Source organism: Aquila chrysaetos, unplaced genomic scaffold, assembly GCF_900496995.4.
Source record: "Aquila chrysaetos chrysaetos unplaced genomic scaffold, bAquChr1.4, whole genome shotgun sequence".
NCBI lineage: Eukaryota > Metazoa > Chordata > Aves > Accipitriformes > Accipitridae > Aquila > Aquila chrysaetos.
In genome coordinates this window covers 12,507-30,329 of record NW_024470392.1, presented here as the reverse complement: position 1 = coordinate 30,329, position 17,823 = coordinate 12,507, and the positions used below count along the sequence as shown (strand labels likewise).

The window sequence follows — 17,823 nt, the reverse complement described above, 5'->3', positions numbered from 1 at the left end:
TGTATGGGAGTCTATAGAGGGATATGGGGTTATATGGGAAGTGTAGTGGTCTGTGAGGGTGTGTAAATGAATGAAAGGGGTGCATGGAGAGGGATATAGGAGTGTACAGGGAAATACCGGAATGTAAAGGGCTTTATAGGGGTGTATGGGGGTTTATGGCAGTGTACGGGATATATAAGGGGTTATGGCAGTGCATAGGGGTGTATAGGGGCATATAGGGACATATATGGGTGTATAGGGGCATATAGGGGTATATAGGGACATATATGGGTATATAGGGGCATATAGGGGCTCTTTAGGGGGTGTATAGGGATGGGAAGGCATAGAAGTTCACTGCACATTGACCTCCTACCTACCCCCCCAACAACCCCCGTAGCCCCCCCATAGCTCCCCTTCCCCTATAGCCCTTATAGCTTCCTGTCGTGTGTCGCGTCCCCCCCCCCATACACGTATGTCACGCAACAGGTTTTTCCCATGTTGCACAATCAGGAGCGGACTCGTGCAGGAGCACCCGGATGCCTGGGTCCCATTTTGGGGGGGGGGGTGTCTATTGGGTGGGAGACCCAGACATCTGGGTCCCCTGGGGGGGGGGGGGGGCTATAGGATGAGACACCCAGATATCTGGGTCCCCCCTTGGGGGTGCCTGGGTCCCCTAATTAGTGCAGGGTGGGGGCTGGGTAGCTACTGGGACGCCTGGGTTCCTAAACCCTGAGTCATGGGGGGGGGGGGGGGGGGGTGTTTGCGTCATTCTCCCCTTTTCCACACCCCAAAAGGGGGATGGGCAGAGAGGACCCAGGCATGTGGGGACCCCACTGTAGGCCAGACCCCCCCCCCCCCAAAAAGGGACACCCCTCACCCACCCAAAAAAAGGGACAACCCCCCCCAAGGGACCCAGGCATCTGGGCAACCCTCTGGGGGGACCCAGGGCGCAGGGTGACACCGGGTGTCACCGGCTCGCAACCTTTCCAGAAATCACCCGCTCCACTGAACCGGGAAAATCCCTACGGCCCGGACGCCCGGGTCCCTTTCCGGACGCCCGGGTCCGTTCCAGACCCTGGGGGGGACATTTTGTGCGTCAGAGAACGTGGGTGGGGGCAGCCCCGGACGCCTGGGTTCACTGCACATCCATGTGCCAACCCACAGGTCACCCTGATGCCACCCAAGGGGGGGACCCAGGCGTCCGGGCACCCCACCAGGGGATCCAGGCATCTGGGCACCCAAGGGGGGGGACCCAGGCATCCGGGCACCCCACGAGGGGATCCAGGCGTCTGGGCACCCCACCAGGGGATCCAGGTGTCCGGGCACCCCACGAGGGGATCCAGGCATCTGGGGACCCAAGGGGGGGGATCCAGGTATCTGGGCACCCCACCAGGGGATCCAGGTATCTGGGCACCCCACGAGGGGATCCAGGTGTCTGGGCACCCAAGGGGGGGGGATCCAGGTGTCCGGGCACCCAAGGAGGGGATCCAGGTGTCCGGGCACCCAAGGGGGGGATCCAGGTATCTGGGCACCCAAGGGGGGGACCCAGGTGTCCGGGCACCCAAGGGGGGGATCCAGGCGTCTGGGCATCCCACGAGGGGATCCAGGTGTCCAGGCACCCAAGGGGGGGATCCAGGTGTCTGGGCACCCCACCAGGGGATCCAGGCATCTGGGCACCCAAGGGGGGGATCCAGGTGTCCGGGCACCCCACGAGGGGATCCAGGTGTCTGGGCACCCAAGGGGGGGGATCCAGGCGTCTGGGCACCCCACAAGGGGATCCAGGCATCTGGGCACCCAAGGGGGGGATCCAGGTGTCCAGGCACCCCACGAGGGGATCCAGGTGTCTGGGCACCCAAGGAGGGGACCCAGGGGTCCGGACACCCTCACACAGCTGAGACAGACACAAACAACCCCAAAAACTTCTATATATTAGTGTAAAAATCTCCGTTTCGGCACCAAATATTTACAGCCCCTCCCCCGCCGCGGCCCCTGCCCCTCCCCCGCCGCCACCGTGGCTAATTAGCCCCCCACTAATGAGGAATGAGGGTGTTGAGTGGAAATGGGTCTGGGGGGGGGGTGGGGAACAGGTATCCGGGGTGGTCCCAGGTATCCGAGGGGCACCCAGAGATCTGGGGGGGGGGTCCCAGGGGTCAGGGGGGGTCCCAGGGGTCGGGGGGGGTCCCGTGTCAGTAGTGTTGGGTGCTTCCAGTGTTGGGTGAGGAGGAAGATGAAGGAGGATGATGATGAAGAAGATGAAGGAGGAGGTGGAAGAGAAGGAGGAGGAAGATGAAGGAGGAGGAAGAATGAGGATGAGGAAGACAAAGGAGGAGGTGGAAGAGGAGGAGGAAGATGAAGGCTGAAGGAGGGAGAAGGAGGTGGAAGGAGGAAGATGAAGGCTGAAGGAGGGAGAAGGAGGTGGAAGGAGGAAGATGAAGGCTGAAGGAGGGAGAAGGAGGTGGAAGGAGGAAGATGAAGGCTGAAGGAGGGAGAAGGAGGGCTATAAGGTGGATGAAGCACAAGAAGGAGGATGAAGGAGGAGGCGGATGACAGAGGAGGAGGAGGATGAAGGAAGGATGAAGGAGAAGGATGAGGAGGGATGAAGGAGGAGGAGGATGATGATGAGGACGATAAAGCAGGTGAAGGAAGATGAAGGAGAGATGAAGGAGGAGGGATGAAGGATGATGCCAATGAGAAGGAGGAGGATGAAGAGGGAGGCCGAAGGAGGGATGAAGGATGCTGATGGTGAGGAAGAGGATGGTGAGGAGGAGGCTCAGGCGAGGACAGTGTGGTCGCGCAGCAGCCGGTGCAGGAGGCCGAAGGACGGGCGGTCGGCGGCGTCGCGGGACCAGCAGCGCAGCATCACCCCGTGCAGCGCTGCCGGGCAGCCCGGGGGGCACGGCAGGTACTCCTGGGGGGGTCACAGGGGTCACAGGGGAACTGGGAGTACTGGGGGCAACTGGGAGCACTGGGAGTAACTGGGAGCACTGGGTGTAACTGGGAGTACTGGGTGTAACTGGGAGTACTGTGGGGGGACATAAAGGGGCACAGCAGGTTCTCCTGGGGACACCCAGGGTCCTCACAGTCCCTCCCAGTACATCCCAGTCCCCTCCCAGTATACTTCCAGTCCCCTCCCAGTAACCCCAAGTCCCCCTCAGTGTCTTCCCAGTCCCTCCAGGTGCTCTCCAGTGCCTCCCAGCAACCCCAGCATGCCCCCAGTCCCCTCTCAATGTCCTCCCAGTCCCCCCAAGTCCTCCTCAGTGTCCTCCAAGTGCCTCCTAGTGACCCCAGCATCCCCCCAGGCCCCTCCCAGTGCCTCCCAGTTCCCTCCCAGTGCTCCCTGGTGCCTCCCAGCAACTCCAGCATGCCCCCAGTCCTCTCCCAGTGCCTCCCAGTACCTCCCCAGCGCCCTCCCAGTGCCCTCCCACTGCCTCTCAGTCCCTCCCAGTGCCTCCCAGGCCCCTCCCAGTGCCTCCCAGTTCCCTCCCAGTGCTCCCTGGTGCCTCCCAGCAACCCCAGCATGGCCCCAGTCCCCTCCCAGTGCCTCCCAGTGCCCACCTGGCGGCCCTGGGCACGGAAGTGGTGCCCGGCGTTGGCGATGACCTGCTCGTCGCTCAGGCGCCCGTAGGGCTGCTCGCGGCACCGTGTCAGCACCTCCCACAGCGTCACCCCAAAAGCCCAGGCATCGCTGGCTGGTGTGAAGGTCCCCTGCGTGGGGGCGGGGACTAGCATGGACACGACCCCTATGGACACACCCATGCAGGCCCCGCCTACCCCCAGCCAACCTATCCCTGTGCTGCAGCCCAAATCCCCTTAACTCGGCCCAATCCTCCTCAAATGCCCCCAAATCACCTTAACTGTGCCCAAATTCCCCTCAAACATCCCCCAAATCCCCTCAACTCTGCCCAAATTCCTCCAAATGTCCCCAAACTACTTAACTCCACCCAACTCTGCCCAATTCCCCCTCAAATGCCCCCCAAATCCCCTTAACTCTGCCCCAATCCCCTTCAAACACTCCCAAATCCCCTTAATTCCACCCAACTCTGCCCCAATCCCCCTCAAATGCCCCCAAATCCCCTTAACTCTGTCCAAATTCCCCCCAAGTGTCCCCAAACCACTTAACTTCACCCAACTCTGCACAAATTCCCCTCAAATGCCCGCAAATCCCCTTAACTCTGCCCAAATCCCCCTCAAAAGCCCCCAAATCCCCTTAACTCCCCAAATCCCTCCCAAATCCCCTTAACTCTGCCCAAATTCCCCCCAAATGTCCCCAGACCACTTAACTCTGTCCAACTCTGCCCAAATCCCCCCCAAATCCCCTTAACTCTGCCCCAATCCCCCTCAAACGCCCCCAAATCCCCTTAACTGCCCAAATCCCCCTCAAACGCCCCAAATCCTTTTAACTCTGCCCAAATTCCCCCAAATCCCCTTAACTCCACCCACTTCTGCTCCAATCCCCCTCAAACACCCCCAAAATCCCCTTAACTCTGCCCAAATCCCCCAAACGCCCCCCAAATCCCCTTAACTCTGCCCCAATCCCCCTCAGCCCCCCAAAATCCCCTTAACTCTACCCAAATTCCCTCAAACGTCCCCAAAACCCCTTAACTCTGCCCCAATCCCCCTCAAACACCCCCAAATCCCCTTAACTCTGCCCAAATCCCCCCCAACTCCCCCTTACCTCCGCCCCATTCTACCCCAATCCCCTTCCCCACCCCAAATCCCCTTAACTCTGCCCCTCGCTACCCTGCCCTTCCGCCCCGCCCTCCCCTTTAGCCCCACCCCCTTTTTTAGCCCCTCCCCTCCCCGGCTCACCATAAGGATGCACTCCCAGGCCATCCACCGGATGGGCAGCAGGGCCCGCCCCCGTACGCGGTAATAATCGGCGGCGTAGAGGTGCCGGCTCATGCCGAAATCGGCCACCTTGACGGTGAAGCCCTCGCCCACCAGGCAGTTACGGGTGGCCAGGTCGCGGTGAACGAAATTCAAACCGGCCAGGAACCGCATCCCCGAGGCGATCTGAGCCCCCACGTGCAGTAGGGTGGCCAGGCTGGGAGGGAGGGGGGGCGGGGCGTCAGAAGGGGGGTGGGGCTTCAGGGGGTGGGGCGTGGGAGGGCGCGGTTGGGGAGGGGGCTGAGGAAAGAGAGGAGGTCTGGTGGCCTGGGGTGGGAGAGGAAGGGGCGGGGCTAAAGTGGAGGGGTGGGGTCAAAGGGGGAGGGGAGGGGCTTCAGAGCAAGGGGTGGGGTCAAAGAGGGGCTGAAGGGGCGGAGCTTCAGGGGGTGGGGTGTGGGAGGGTGTGGTTGGGGAGGGGCTGGGGAAGGAGAGGAGCACTGGTGGCCTTGGGTGGAAGAGGAAGGGGCGGGGCTGAAGAGGACAGGGCGGGGCTCAAGGGGAAGTGGTGGGGATGAAGAAGGGGCGTGGCTAAAGGGAAGGGGCGGTGTTAAATGGGAAGGGGTGGAGCTAAAGTGAATGGGAGTCATCAAAGTGAAGGGGCGGGGCAAAAGAGGAAAGGGTGGGGGTGAGGAGGAAGGGGCGTGGCTCAAGAAGGAAGTGGCAGGGCTAAAGTGAAGGGGCGGGGCTAAAGGGAGGGGGTAAAGAAGGGGCAAGGGGCGGGACTAATGCCAAGGGGTGTGGCTTACAGCCAAGGGGTGGTGCTACAGGAGAAGGGGCGGGGCTTAGACACATGGGGCGGAGCTGCTGAGAGAAGGGGTGTGGCTGAAGGGGAGAGGTGTGGCTTGCAAGAAAGGGGTGGGACTCATAGGTGAGGGGCTGGGCAAAGCAGGAGGGGGCGTGATTTGCGGGCAGGGCGGAGCCGGCGGGTGGGGAGGAGCTTCTGGGGCAATGGGCGGGGCCAAAGGGCGGCAGGGTGGGCTTAAAGGGGCAGGGCCCCAAGGAGGGTAAAGGGGGGGCTGGAAGGGGTGTGGGTTGAAGAGGTGTGGCTCGAAGGGGCGTGGCCCAAGGGGGGCGTGGCCTACCTGAGGGCGGGGCCGCGAGGCCCCCCCAGGAACTGATGGAGGTCGCCGTGCTCCATGTACTCGGTGATGATGCAGAGGGGGCCGGCCCCCGCACACACCCCCAGCAACCGCACGATGTTGGGGTCCCGCAGGCGCCCCAGGGTCCGCGCCTCCTGCAGGAAGTCCCGCCTACGCCCCCGCCCCGCCCTGTCAGCCGCCTGTGCCCCTCCCTGGGGCTGCGGGGGGGGGGGCACACACCCTACCTGCCCCCCCCACCCGTCCACCTCCCATGGGACATTCCGCTCCCCCCCCCCCCCCCCGTACCTGGCGTTCTTGGTAGCGTCGGGGCGCAAGACCTTGACGGCGACCAGTAGGGGGCGCCCTCGGGGCAGGTCGGGGGGGCGCGAGAGGGGGGGCAGGGCCTGGGGGTCCTCCACCTCACACAGCAGCACCTAGGGGAGGGGACGGGGGCGGGGCCTCGGCGATGGGCGGGGCTAAGATCGCCGGGGGCGGGCTTGGGTTTCCCTGGGCAGGGCTTGGCTCTGGGGCGGGGCTTCGTGAGTGGGGGGGCGTGGCTTCACCTTCCCGGGTGGGGGTAACGGGGTTGGGGGTGGGGCTTATATGAGGGGGCGGGGCTTGTAGCCGGGGGTGGGGGCAGTAGGAAAAGGGGCGGGGTTAGGAATGTGAGGGTGGGGCCTGTCTTGAGGGGGCGGGGCAGAGGCAAATGGGTGGAGCTTGTACGCACAGGGCAGGGCGTGAGGGAGGCGTGGCAGTGCGCAGTGGGGGCGTGGCCATTCACTCCAGGGGGTGGGGCTGGCTGCAAGGAGGCAGGGCCAACACTCAAGGGGTGGGGCTTGCACAGAGGGGGCGGGACTTACCTCTCCAAACTGCCCCTCCCCCAGCTTCTCGCGGAAGCGGAGGCGCCGGCGAGGGAAGGCGGGGAGGGCGGGGCTGGGGGCGGGGCCAGGGGAGGGGCCAGCCACAGCATAGGCGGAACCTCCAGTGACGTCAGCCTCTGCATAGGCCCCCGCTCCGCCCTCGGGCTCTGCCACACCTGTGGGGGAGGGGCGTCAGTGGGGGCGGGGCTAGAGTGGGAGGGGCACAGAGAAACCCGGGTGGGGCTTCTCCAAGGGGTGGGGCTTCACCAAAAGGGGAGGGGCTATAGCAAAAGGGGTGGGCACTGGAAGGGGTGGGGTTACAGCAAGAGGGGGCAGGGCTGTGGCAAGAGGAGGAGGGGCTATAACAAGGGGGAGGAGCTAAAACCAGGAGGGGAGGAGTCAACCCAGGAGGGGGTGGGGCTACGGCAGGGCTAGGCCAAAAGAGGAGGGGCTATGGCAAGAAGAGGTGGGGCTTCAGAAAAGGGGTGGGTCTTCAGCAAGGGGGAGTTTATACCAGCAGGAGGCGGGGCTTCACCCAAAGGGGGTGGGGCTTCCCCATAGGGGGCAGGGCCAGTCATGTCTGAGGGTGGGGCCAAGGGGGCTTGGAGGCGGGGCTCCCCATCTCCCCCTCCACCCCCCTGCCCTTACCATCTGTATTGATTGGCTTAGCCCCATCAGGCGGGGCCCAAGCGAGCCCTCCCATTGGCTGGGCGTAGGTGGCCAGCAGGAGCCGATAGGCCGGGTTGGCAAGAGGTGCTGCTGCGGGGGAGGTGGGATTAGTTGAGGGGGTGGGGCCAGGAGGTTCTGCTCCCGCCTCCAGGCCCGGGGGGGGTTCCCAGTGCAGGAGGACGGGGGGTTGGATGGACCCTGGCATCCACGGTGGCCATGTGGTCTCCATTCATCCATCCGTCCATCCATCCATCCGTCCATCCTTGAATCCATCCATCTGTCCATCCATCCATCCACGTGGTCCTCATCAACCTCCACGTGGTGTCCATCCACCCGCTCCTCCCTCCCTCCACCCCGTGATGGTCTCCATTCCCTCCCTCCCCACTTCCCCACGTTGTCTCCATCCATCCAGGTCTCTCTCCATCCATCCCTCCCCACACGGTCTTCATCCATACATCTCTCCATTCATCCACTCATGCATATGTAATTTGCATCCATCCATCCCTCTGTCCATCCAGCCATCCAAGTTGTCTCCATCTACCTCTACGTGGTCTCCATCCACCTCCACATGGTCTCCATCCATCCATCCATCCATCCACCTCTTGATCCATCCATCTCTCCATCCCTCTGCCCAGCCCTTCCTCCACCCATCCATCACTCCTCTACAGTCTCCCACCATCCCTTCTTCCATCCACTCATCCACCCATCTCCATGTGGTCTCCATCCATCCATCAATCCATCTCTTGATCCATCCATTTCTCCATCCATCACTCCTCTATGATCTCCCACCATCCCTTCTTCCATCCCTCCCTCCCTCCATCCCTCCTTCCCTCCACCCATCCACATGTGGTCTCCATCCATCCATCCATCCATCCATCTCTTGATCCATCCATCCATCTCTTGATCCATCCATCTCTCCATCCCTCCACCCAGCCCTTCCTCCACCCATCCATCACTCCTCTATGGTCTCCCACCATCCCTTCTTCCCTCCATCCTTCCATCCCTTCCTCCCTTCTCCACTCACCGGGTCCAGGGGGGGCCGGAGGCAGCGATGGCCGCGGCCGTGTCGGCTCCTGGTACTCGCCTTGGCCCGGGGGGATGCGCTCGTAGCGGGGGGGTCCCCGTGCCACCCCGGTTGCATTGTTGATGACGATGGTGTCACCTGGCACCGAGAGCTGCACCCGCAGCTCGTCCTCTGAGGGCCGGCGCTGGGCCTGTGGGCAGGACCCTCAGATGGACCCAAGCATCCAGGTGCCCAGTTGACCCCACCACCCTCCCAGAGCCTGGGCACTAGACCCAGATGTCTGGGTGCCCAGTTCCTCCCAGTTGACTCCACCACCCTCCCAGAGCTTGGGCACTGGACCCAGATATCAAGGTGCCCAGTTCCTCCCAGTTGACCCCACTACCCCGCTCACCTTCCCCAGTATTTTCTTCCAGTACTGCCGCCAGAGGATGAGGAAGATGACGCCCAATAGGAGCAAGATGATGGCCACCAGGCAGCCAATCAGGATGGACGTGTGGCTGTGGTCAGCTTTGGCGACTGGCTGCCCTGGCTTGGGTTCCCCGGGGGCTGCCATGGGGGGGTGGTTGGCAGGGTGCTGTTATGGCCCCGCCCCCTCAGATCCCACCCTGTTAAGCCCTGCCCCATTAAGCCCCGCCTTACCCAAGGTAGTGAGGTTGGTAGCCATGTCCCCATGCCAGGAATCCTCAGGGACAGCCATGACCCCTGCCGAGGGGTCAGCGGGGGCAGCTGGGGGCCACCCACTGGCCCCCACCGCCTCCTCCACTGCGTCTGTGGGGAGAGAGGCCCACGGTGCTTTAACGAGCTAGTTAACGAGGGCGGGGCAGTGGCCAGGGCTTCCAACCCATTGATCAACCCGCTCAAACAAACTGCTTTCTCATTGGCCAACAGGCCAACCAACCAGCTCATGGGGTGGTTGACCCCAAACCAACCAATCACTCAACCAGCTTTGACTTAATCCAAGCAACTAGTCAAGCAACCAAACAGTTAACCAACTGGACAGCCAACCTGTCCTCCAACTCACCGACCAATCACGTGACGACTCAAACATTTAACGTGTCACCCCATCCCCCAACTAACTAGTCAACAGGCAACAAGCCAATCACCCTTGGACTGGTTAACCAACTGACAATCCAGTCCTGCATCCAACCAACCACCCCACCACTCAGTCAGCTCAGTAGTCAACCAGCTAACTGACCAGTCTCACAACCAGCCCTTAGAGTGGTCAACCAGCCTCCAACTAGCCAACCTCCCTGCTACCCAACCAACCTGCCCATCACCCAACCAACCACCCCATCATCTAACCAATGACCCCATCACCCAACCAACCACCCCATCACCCAACCAACCACCCCATCATCCAACCAACCACCCCATCATCTAACCAATGACCCCATCACCCAACCAACCACCCCATCATCCAACCAACCACCCCATCACCCAACCAAACACCCCATCACCCAACCAACCACCCCATCATCCAACCAACCACCCCATCATCCAACCAACCACCCCATCACACATCTAACCACCCTACCACCCAACCAACTACCCCATTACCCAACTAACCACCCCATCACCCAAACAATGACCCCTTCACCCAACCAACCACCCCATCACCCAACTGTCCAACCCTAGACCCAATCCGTTGGGGGAGGATGCCAAGGCCCAGGTAGGTCTGGATGTGGCCTGACATGGCCAGACTCACCCGAGAGGAAGGTGATCTCACTGAAGAGCATCCACTCCCCGGTGAAGAAGAAGTGACACTGGATGAAGCGGGCCTGGCGCCCGCCCAAGGACACCGTGACCGAACGGGCGCTGGGGTCCTTGACGGCCCCGGCCAGGCTGTGGGTGGCCGAGGTGGGCTCCCAGGCCGTGGCCAGGCTCCTCTTGAAGCGGCACTCCACCTCCCCGAAGATGCTCACCCCACGCGTGTGCATGTTGTTGCAATGAACCTGGGGGGGTGAGGGGTGTTGGCCGCCATCCCATGATGCCCTGGAGCAGCTGGGGAGGGGCTAAGCCAACGGGTCCCCAGTGGGAAGTTCCAGACCCTAAGGTGGCGTTGACGCGGTGGCCCCTCATGGGTCCATGCCACGGCCAACCAATCCCACAATTCCCGGGGCAGACCCCTTGCCCAAACCTCCATGATGCCCCGGGCCATCCATCACCCTCACTCCCATGATCCCCTGGGGCACCCCATTGCCCACCATCCCCTGCTCCCCGGCTCCCCCCCCCCACAAATGCCCTCGTTTTTCCACCCTCCCACCATGCCTCATACCCCCTCCCCGCTATCCCAGCATGCCGCGGGGCACCTGCATGGCGCGGAAGGTCCGCAGCCCCTCGAACTCGAACTCCAGCTCCACGTGGGGTCGGGGGCCGGGGGGCCGACGCCATCCCACGTAGTCGTAGCCCGGCCAAAGACGTCGCTCACGGCTCCGCACGAAGTCATCCAGTCCCAGCACCCCGTCCGCCAACTGGCCCAGCCCCCCAAACTGCAGCCTGGGTGGGACGGGGGACACCCCGACACCTTGGTCCCCCCATCCCACCCACCTGGGAACCCTCCGTGGGGCAGCCTGGGGCTGTGGGTGACACCCAGATGCTTGTGTCCCTTGGGTCCCCCCCCCCCCCATGGGACCTAGAGCACAATTTAGGGGCAACTGAGGCTGTTTTGGGGACATTGGGGAAAACTGGGGCCAGATGGGACAATCTGGGAACAGTCTGAGGCTCTTTTGGGACAGTGGGTGACTGTTTGGGGCCAACAGGTGACAATCTGGGGATAGTTTGGGCTAGTTGGGGACAGTTGGGGACAGCAGGGAACAGTTGGAGCTGTTCTGAGCCAGTGGTTGACCATCTGGGGACACTTTGGGGTCATCTAGGGACAGTGGTGGATGATTGGGGACAATTTGGGGACAGTCGGAGCCTGTCTGGAGATCTTTGGGACAGCGGGGGATGGCCAAGGACCATTTGGGGACACTTGGGGACAGCTGGGGACACCTGGGGAGGTTCAGGAACAGTCTGGGGGCACTTGGGGATGGTTTGGGGACACTTGGAGATGGCCAAGGCTGGCTGGGGACACCTGGGGACAGTTTGAGGACCACCGGGGACAGCTAGGGAGGTCCAGGGACAGTCTGGGGACAGTTTGGGTACATTTGGGGATGGTTTGGGGCAGCCTGGGGCCAATTTGGGAGCTCTTGGGACTGGTTGGGGCAGGTGACAGTCGGAGACATCTGGGTACTCACGGGCCAACGCTGTATCCGTCGTAGGTGGAGTCGTTGAGGACAACAGGCGCCGGGTCGAGGGCCATCACCTGTCCCCGCGGCGCCGTGTAGGACAGGAGCCCGGCTGGGGACAGGGGACACGTCACCATGGGGCCACCACGGGGTTGAGTGGGGGACATGGGGATGGAGGACCACCACCCCGGGGACACCCTTGGGGTTTGAAATGGGGTGGCGCTCGGGGGTGATGGGGTGGGATGGAGGTGACACAGGGTGACAGGGAGGTGACAAGGGGGTGACAAGGTGGCACTCACCCTCCCATGGACAGCCGTAGAGCTCCAGGCGCAGGCAGACACTCATGGCACGGGGGGCCCGGGGGTAGACCCGCAGCGCCCGCGCCACGGGGGGGGGGTGCCAGGTCCTTCAGCACCACCCCCTCGGGGTCCTCGTTACCCCCGATCACCTGCGTCACCGGGATCTGCTGGGATCCCCGGGGACACAGGTCCCACCGCAGGGGACCTCCCCCGTGACTCCATGGGATCCCTGTCCCCCCATGAGCCCCAGGATCCCTAGGGATCTCCAGGGATCCTACCACCGTCCAAGGTCCCCAAGATCCCCCCAAGGTCCCCAGTCACCTCAGCACCCCAACATCCCCAAGATGTCCCCAAGGTTCCCAGTCAACTTGGCACCCCAACACCTCCAAGGTGTCCTCAAGGTCCTTAGGCACCTTGGCACCCCAACATCTCCAACATCCCCAAGATGTCCCCAAGGTCCCTGGTCATCTCAGCACCCCAATATCTCCAAGATGTCCCCAAGGTCCCTGGTCATCTCAGCACCCCAACATCTCCAAGGTCCCCAAGATGTCCCCAAGGTCCCCGGTCATCTCAGCACCCCAATATTCCCGAGATGTCCCCAAGGTCCCTGGTCACCTCAGCACCCCAACATCCCCAATGTCCCCAAGATGTCCCCAAGGTCCCCGGTCACCTCAGCGCCCCATCGGTCGCGCCAGCGCAGCCAGCGGTGCCGGTCACGGCTGTAGCGCAGCCGGTAGGCGCGGGCAAACTCCCTGCCATGGCCACCGGCGTGACGTCCCTGTGTCCCCACCAGTGTCACCACGTGCAGCCGACCTAGGTCCACCTCCAGGAACTCCTCTTCCTCTGGGAAGACGGGACCCGCGGGACACCAGGCACCATCCCCATCGCTGCGTCCCAGCCTGGGGGACAGGGGGACATCCTGGGGACACCGGGGACGTGGGGACACCTGGGGGCACTAGGTGCTGTGACCATCTGTGGCCCAGGATGGGGACATGGGGACGTTGTGGGGATGTGGGGGCACCTGGGAACACCCAGAGGACGTGGGGACATCCTAGGGACACCCAGGGACACCCAGGGTACATGGGGATGCTAGAAGGACATGGGGACATCATGGGGACACTCAGGGATATGGGGACACCTGGGAACATAGGGACACCCATGGGACATGGGGACATCCTAGGGACACCCAGGGGACATGGGGACACTCAGAGGACATGGGGAGTCTTGGAGGACATGGGGACATCATGGGGACACCCAGGGGACATGGGGACACCTGGGGAACATGGGGATACTCAGCAAATGGGGACATCCCGGGGATACCTGGAGGAACACAAGGACATTGTGGGGACACCCAGGGACATGGGGACACCCAGGAGGACAGAGGGACTTGGGACACCCACAGGCATGGGGACACCTGAGGTTAGAGGGACATCCAGGGACATGGGGATACCCAGGGGATGCTGGATGGCACAGGACAGTTTTGGGGGACACACTGGGCCATACTGGGCCATACTGGGACTCCTTGGCCACAGCGGACAGCGGTGGCTCTGGGGTGGGGACATTGGGGGTTCCTGGGAGGGGATGCTGGGCAGGGGGGAAGGGGGAGTACTGGGCCATACTGGTGTGTACTGGTGTATACTGGTGCGTACTGGGCTCACCGGCCGTGGCGGGCGGCGGTGGAGTCAGACCAGGCGCTGGAGGCCGAGAGGCGGCTGTCAGGGATGGAGCCGTCCTCCATGCCCAGGGCAAAGCGGCACCTGCCTGGGGGACATGGGGGACGTTGGGGACACTGGGGACACTGGGAGACACTGGGGGACACTGGGGGACACAGGGACATGGGGTGATGTGGGGGACGTGGGGGACCACAGGGAGAAATGGGGATGCGGGGGACACTGGGGGACATGGGGGGATGTGAGGGACATTGGGGACACGGGGGGACATTGGGACATGGGGGGGGACATGGAGGAGGGATACACGGGGCTCACGGCGGATGCACCAGCCTCCTCCCCTGCAGACCCCCTACGCAGCCCCTATACAGCCCCTATAGAGCCCTCCCACCCCATAGAGCCGCTATAGGGCACCCACAGCCCCACGGGGCCCCTACCCACCCCCTACAGCTCTCCCACCCCGTAGGAGCCCTATAGACCCCATAGGGGACCCAGAGGCTCCCGTGGCCCCTATGGATCCCATAGGGTCTCACCCAGGTCGAGGTGCCCATCGAGCTGCAGCCCGGACGCCTGGGTCCCCGCGGCCAGCAGCAGGAGGGGGAGGGGCAGGGGGAGGACCCCCATGGTGGCCCCGGCCCCCCCCCGGTCACCGCACCTGGGGACAGTGAGGGGACACTGGGAGTCATTGGGAGGCACTGGGAGGACTGGGGTGGGGACGGGGAGGGAACTGGGAGGGTGGGGAGGGGAGCTGGGGGCACTGGGATGGGGAGTGGGGGCACTGGGAGGGGGACTGGGAGCACTGGGAGGAGTGGGGTGGGGACTGGGAGGAAACTGGGAAGACTGGGAGGGGAACTGGGACTCACTGGGAGGCACTGTGAGGGCAGCTGGGGTCACTGGGAGGCACTGGGAGAGGGACTGGGAGCACTGGGAGGATTGGGATGGGGACTGGGATGGAATTGGGAGCACCGGGAGGGGAACTGGGAGCACTGGGATAGGGACTGAGGGCACTGGGAGGACTGGGATGGGGACTTGGAGGGAACTGGGAGGACTGGGAGGGGAACTGGGGGCACTGGGATAGGGACTGGGGGCACTGGGAGGGGAACTGGGAGGACTGGGAGGACTGGGAGGACTGGGAGGGCCCCATCCCAGCAGCTGCTCCCACAATGCATTGCTGGAATGTGCCCCCCCCCCCCAGCTGCTGCAGCCTGATGGGAAACAGCAGCTGGGGGGGGCGGGGCCTGGACCCCTGGGACCCCCCCGGGCTGGTTCCCACCCCCGAACCCGAACCCCGAGGGGTCCCAGGCGTCGGGGACCCCCCCGGTGTCACCCCAGCACGGGACACGCCACGGAGCGCGACCGGGACACGCAACGCACGGTAACACGTAACAACATGTGATAATGTGCGATAACACGTAACAACACGTGATAACATGCGATAACGTGTGATAGCATGCGGTAACACGTAACAACGCGCGATAACACCAACATGCGATAGCATGTAACAACACGCAATAACACATAACAACACGTGATAACGTGCGATAACACGTTAACGCACAATAACATGTAACAACACCAGATAACATGTGATAAAATGTAACAACACACGATAACACGTAACAACATGTGATAACACATAACAACACACAATAACACCGCAACATGTGGTAACATGCAATAACATGTAACAACATGGAATAACACACAACACACAATAACATGAAATAACATGCAATAGCATGTAACATGCAATAACACACAACATGCAATGACATGCAACATGCAGTGACACACAACACCACACAAGAACACACAATAACGTGTAACGAAACGCAATGACACACAATCCCAACACGCTATTGCGTGCAATATGCAACATGCAACATGCAGTGACATGCAATGACACGCAATGAAATGCAATAACAGACAATACACGCAACACGCAATAACATATGACCCCAAGACATGCAACAACATGCAAGGACACGCAATGACACGCCTCAACATGCCCTGACACACACCTGGGGGCTGCTCTGGGGCGGGTTCAGGCCCTGACTCCTCCCTGGGGTCCCGTGGGTGGCACCTATGGGAGCACCTATAGATCTTGGCCCTATAGATGCCTGGCTCTGTGTGCATGTGTGTGCAGTGTATACATGTGCGTGGACACTTATATATACCCTGATCTGAACATACGTGTATGTATAGAAACATATATAGTGTGTATATGCATATATACCCCTACACCACACCCATATAGCGTTACACATGTGTGCGCGCTTACATACATCCATATAGAGTCACCTATACGCATCCGTGGACTTAGACATGTATGCAGTATGCACTTATATGTATATATTGACATATACATACATACAAGCACACATATATGTTCACCTACACATACATTTACACATCTACACACACATATACATGTGTATATAGGTGAATATATATGTAAATACATATATATATACACATATGTCCACCGGATTACATAGATACGCACCCCATATACATGCTTATATAGACACATATGTACTCACATGCATTAAGCAGTCCACTATACATTAGCTGTAAGCATGTATATGTTTGTGGATTAACTGGATGTGCACATCACAGGTGTGTATATATGTATGTATGTTAGATGTAGGTGCCCATATACATGCATAGTCATGTGTGTTTGTATATCTATACACTTATATATGTGCACATACATATATAATACACATAACTATATGTGCACCTATATATTTACATGCATATATGCATATATATTATATATAATACACATAACTATATGTGCACCTATATATTTACATGCATATATGCATATATATTATATATAATACACATAACTATATGTGCACCTATATATTTATGTGCATATATGCATATATGTACATATACAGCCACGCACATATGTGTTTACCATCTATATCCATATACACGCATACATCCACCTAACTATGTAGAACTACACGCCATACCCATGTCCATATGTGCACATATATACCGGGAAACCCATTATACTCCTATACGCCTGCCTTTTGAATGCCTGTATACGTGCATGCGTGCACATATAGCTTCACGTATACACCTCTATACATTGTATATGATGCAGTCTACCTAGCGCCACGTATGGCACATATATACACGTATAGAGAGGGCTGTGGATAAAGGGACATATAGGGTTCCCCTATACCATACATAAACGTATACAGTCCCATGGGACGGCACCGTATAGGTGGGGTGTACATCCACGGGGCCATAGGGGCATGAAGAGCAGGAGGGTTATGGGGTATTTAAGGTGCTGTATAGGTGCCCCCTGCCTATACCGCCCCGTGTGTATAGAGGCCATAGGGTTCAACACTGTATGTATGGGGAGAGCCTCCAGGGTTTAACACTCCAGGTCTATAGGTGCCCCTAGACCTATAGGTGCCCCATAGGTCTATCGTGTGCTATATGGGGCGATACAGCAGGAGCCTATAGGGTGGCGGGGAGTTCTACGAGGGTTGGTATATGGGGCTATAGGGCCATATATGGGGCTCCTCCCTATAGGTCCCTCTAGTGCCACAGGGCAGGTAAAGGGGTCACCTATAGATCCTATAGGTGCCGCTCTAGGGGAGGCTGGAGGGAGATCCTATAGGGCTGATGCCTCCGTGGGCATCGTGTGCTGCTCCAGGCCCCCCCCAATCCCCCCCCAGCTCCCCCTAAGTGCCCCAATACCCCCCAAGTGCCCCCCAACTCCCCCCGAGTGCCCCCCGAAATACCTCCTAAATGCCCCCAATGCCCCCAACACCCCTCAAATGCCCCCAAATCCCCCCCACCCCGCCCATACACCCCTCAAATCCCCCCCAGGTGCCCCTAAATGCCCTCCAACACCCCCAAATGCCCCCCAATCCCCCCAAGTGACCCCCTAAATCCTCTCCACCCCCCCCCCAGATCCCTCCCTAGGTGCCCCCAAATGCCCCCCAACTCCCCCCCAATTCACTCCAACACCCCTAAAGTGCCCCCACATCCCCCAAGTCACCCCCCAAATCCCCCCCAACTTCTCCATACCCCCCCAAGTCCCCCCCCTAAGGACCCCCAAATGCCCCCCCAACACCCCCAAGTGCCCCCCAATCCCCCCCAA

At 60.7% G+C, this 17,823-nt stretch overlaps 1 protein-coding gene across 1 annotated transcript; it reads right to left on the bottom strand.

The window, feature by feature from the left end:
- Positions 1–1,964: 1,964 nt before the first annotated feature.
- On the bottom strand, positions 1,965–16,065 carry LOC115338214 (epithelial discoidin domain-containing receptor 1-like). Its single transcript, XM_030006702.2, is given in 19 exon segments — positions 1,965–2,887; positions 3,535–3,684; positions 4,789–5,023; positions 5,949–6,116; positions 6,252–6,379; positions 6,806–6,981; positions 7,454–7,564; positions 8,499–8,688; positions 8,890–9,044; positions 9,138–9,266; positions 10,204–10,450; positions 10,808–10,994; positions 11,735–11,837; positions 12,025–12,121; positions 12,123–12,173; positions 12,695–12,923; positions 13,683–13,785; positions 14,225–14,346; positions 15,713–16,065. Coding segments are annotated over 18 exon segments (2,688 nt in total). The 5' UTR covers positions 14,316–14,346; positions 15,713–16,065; the 3' UTR covers positions 1,965–2,749.
- Between the last annotated feature and the right edge of the window lie 1,758 nt (positions 16,066–17,823).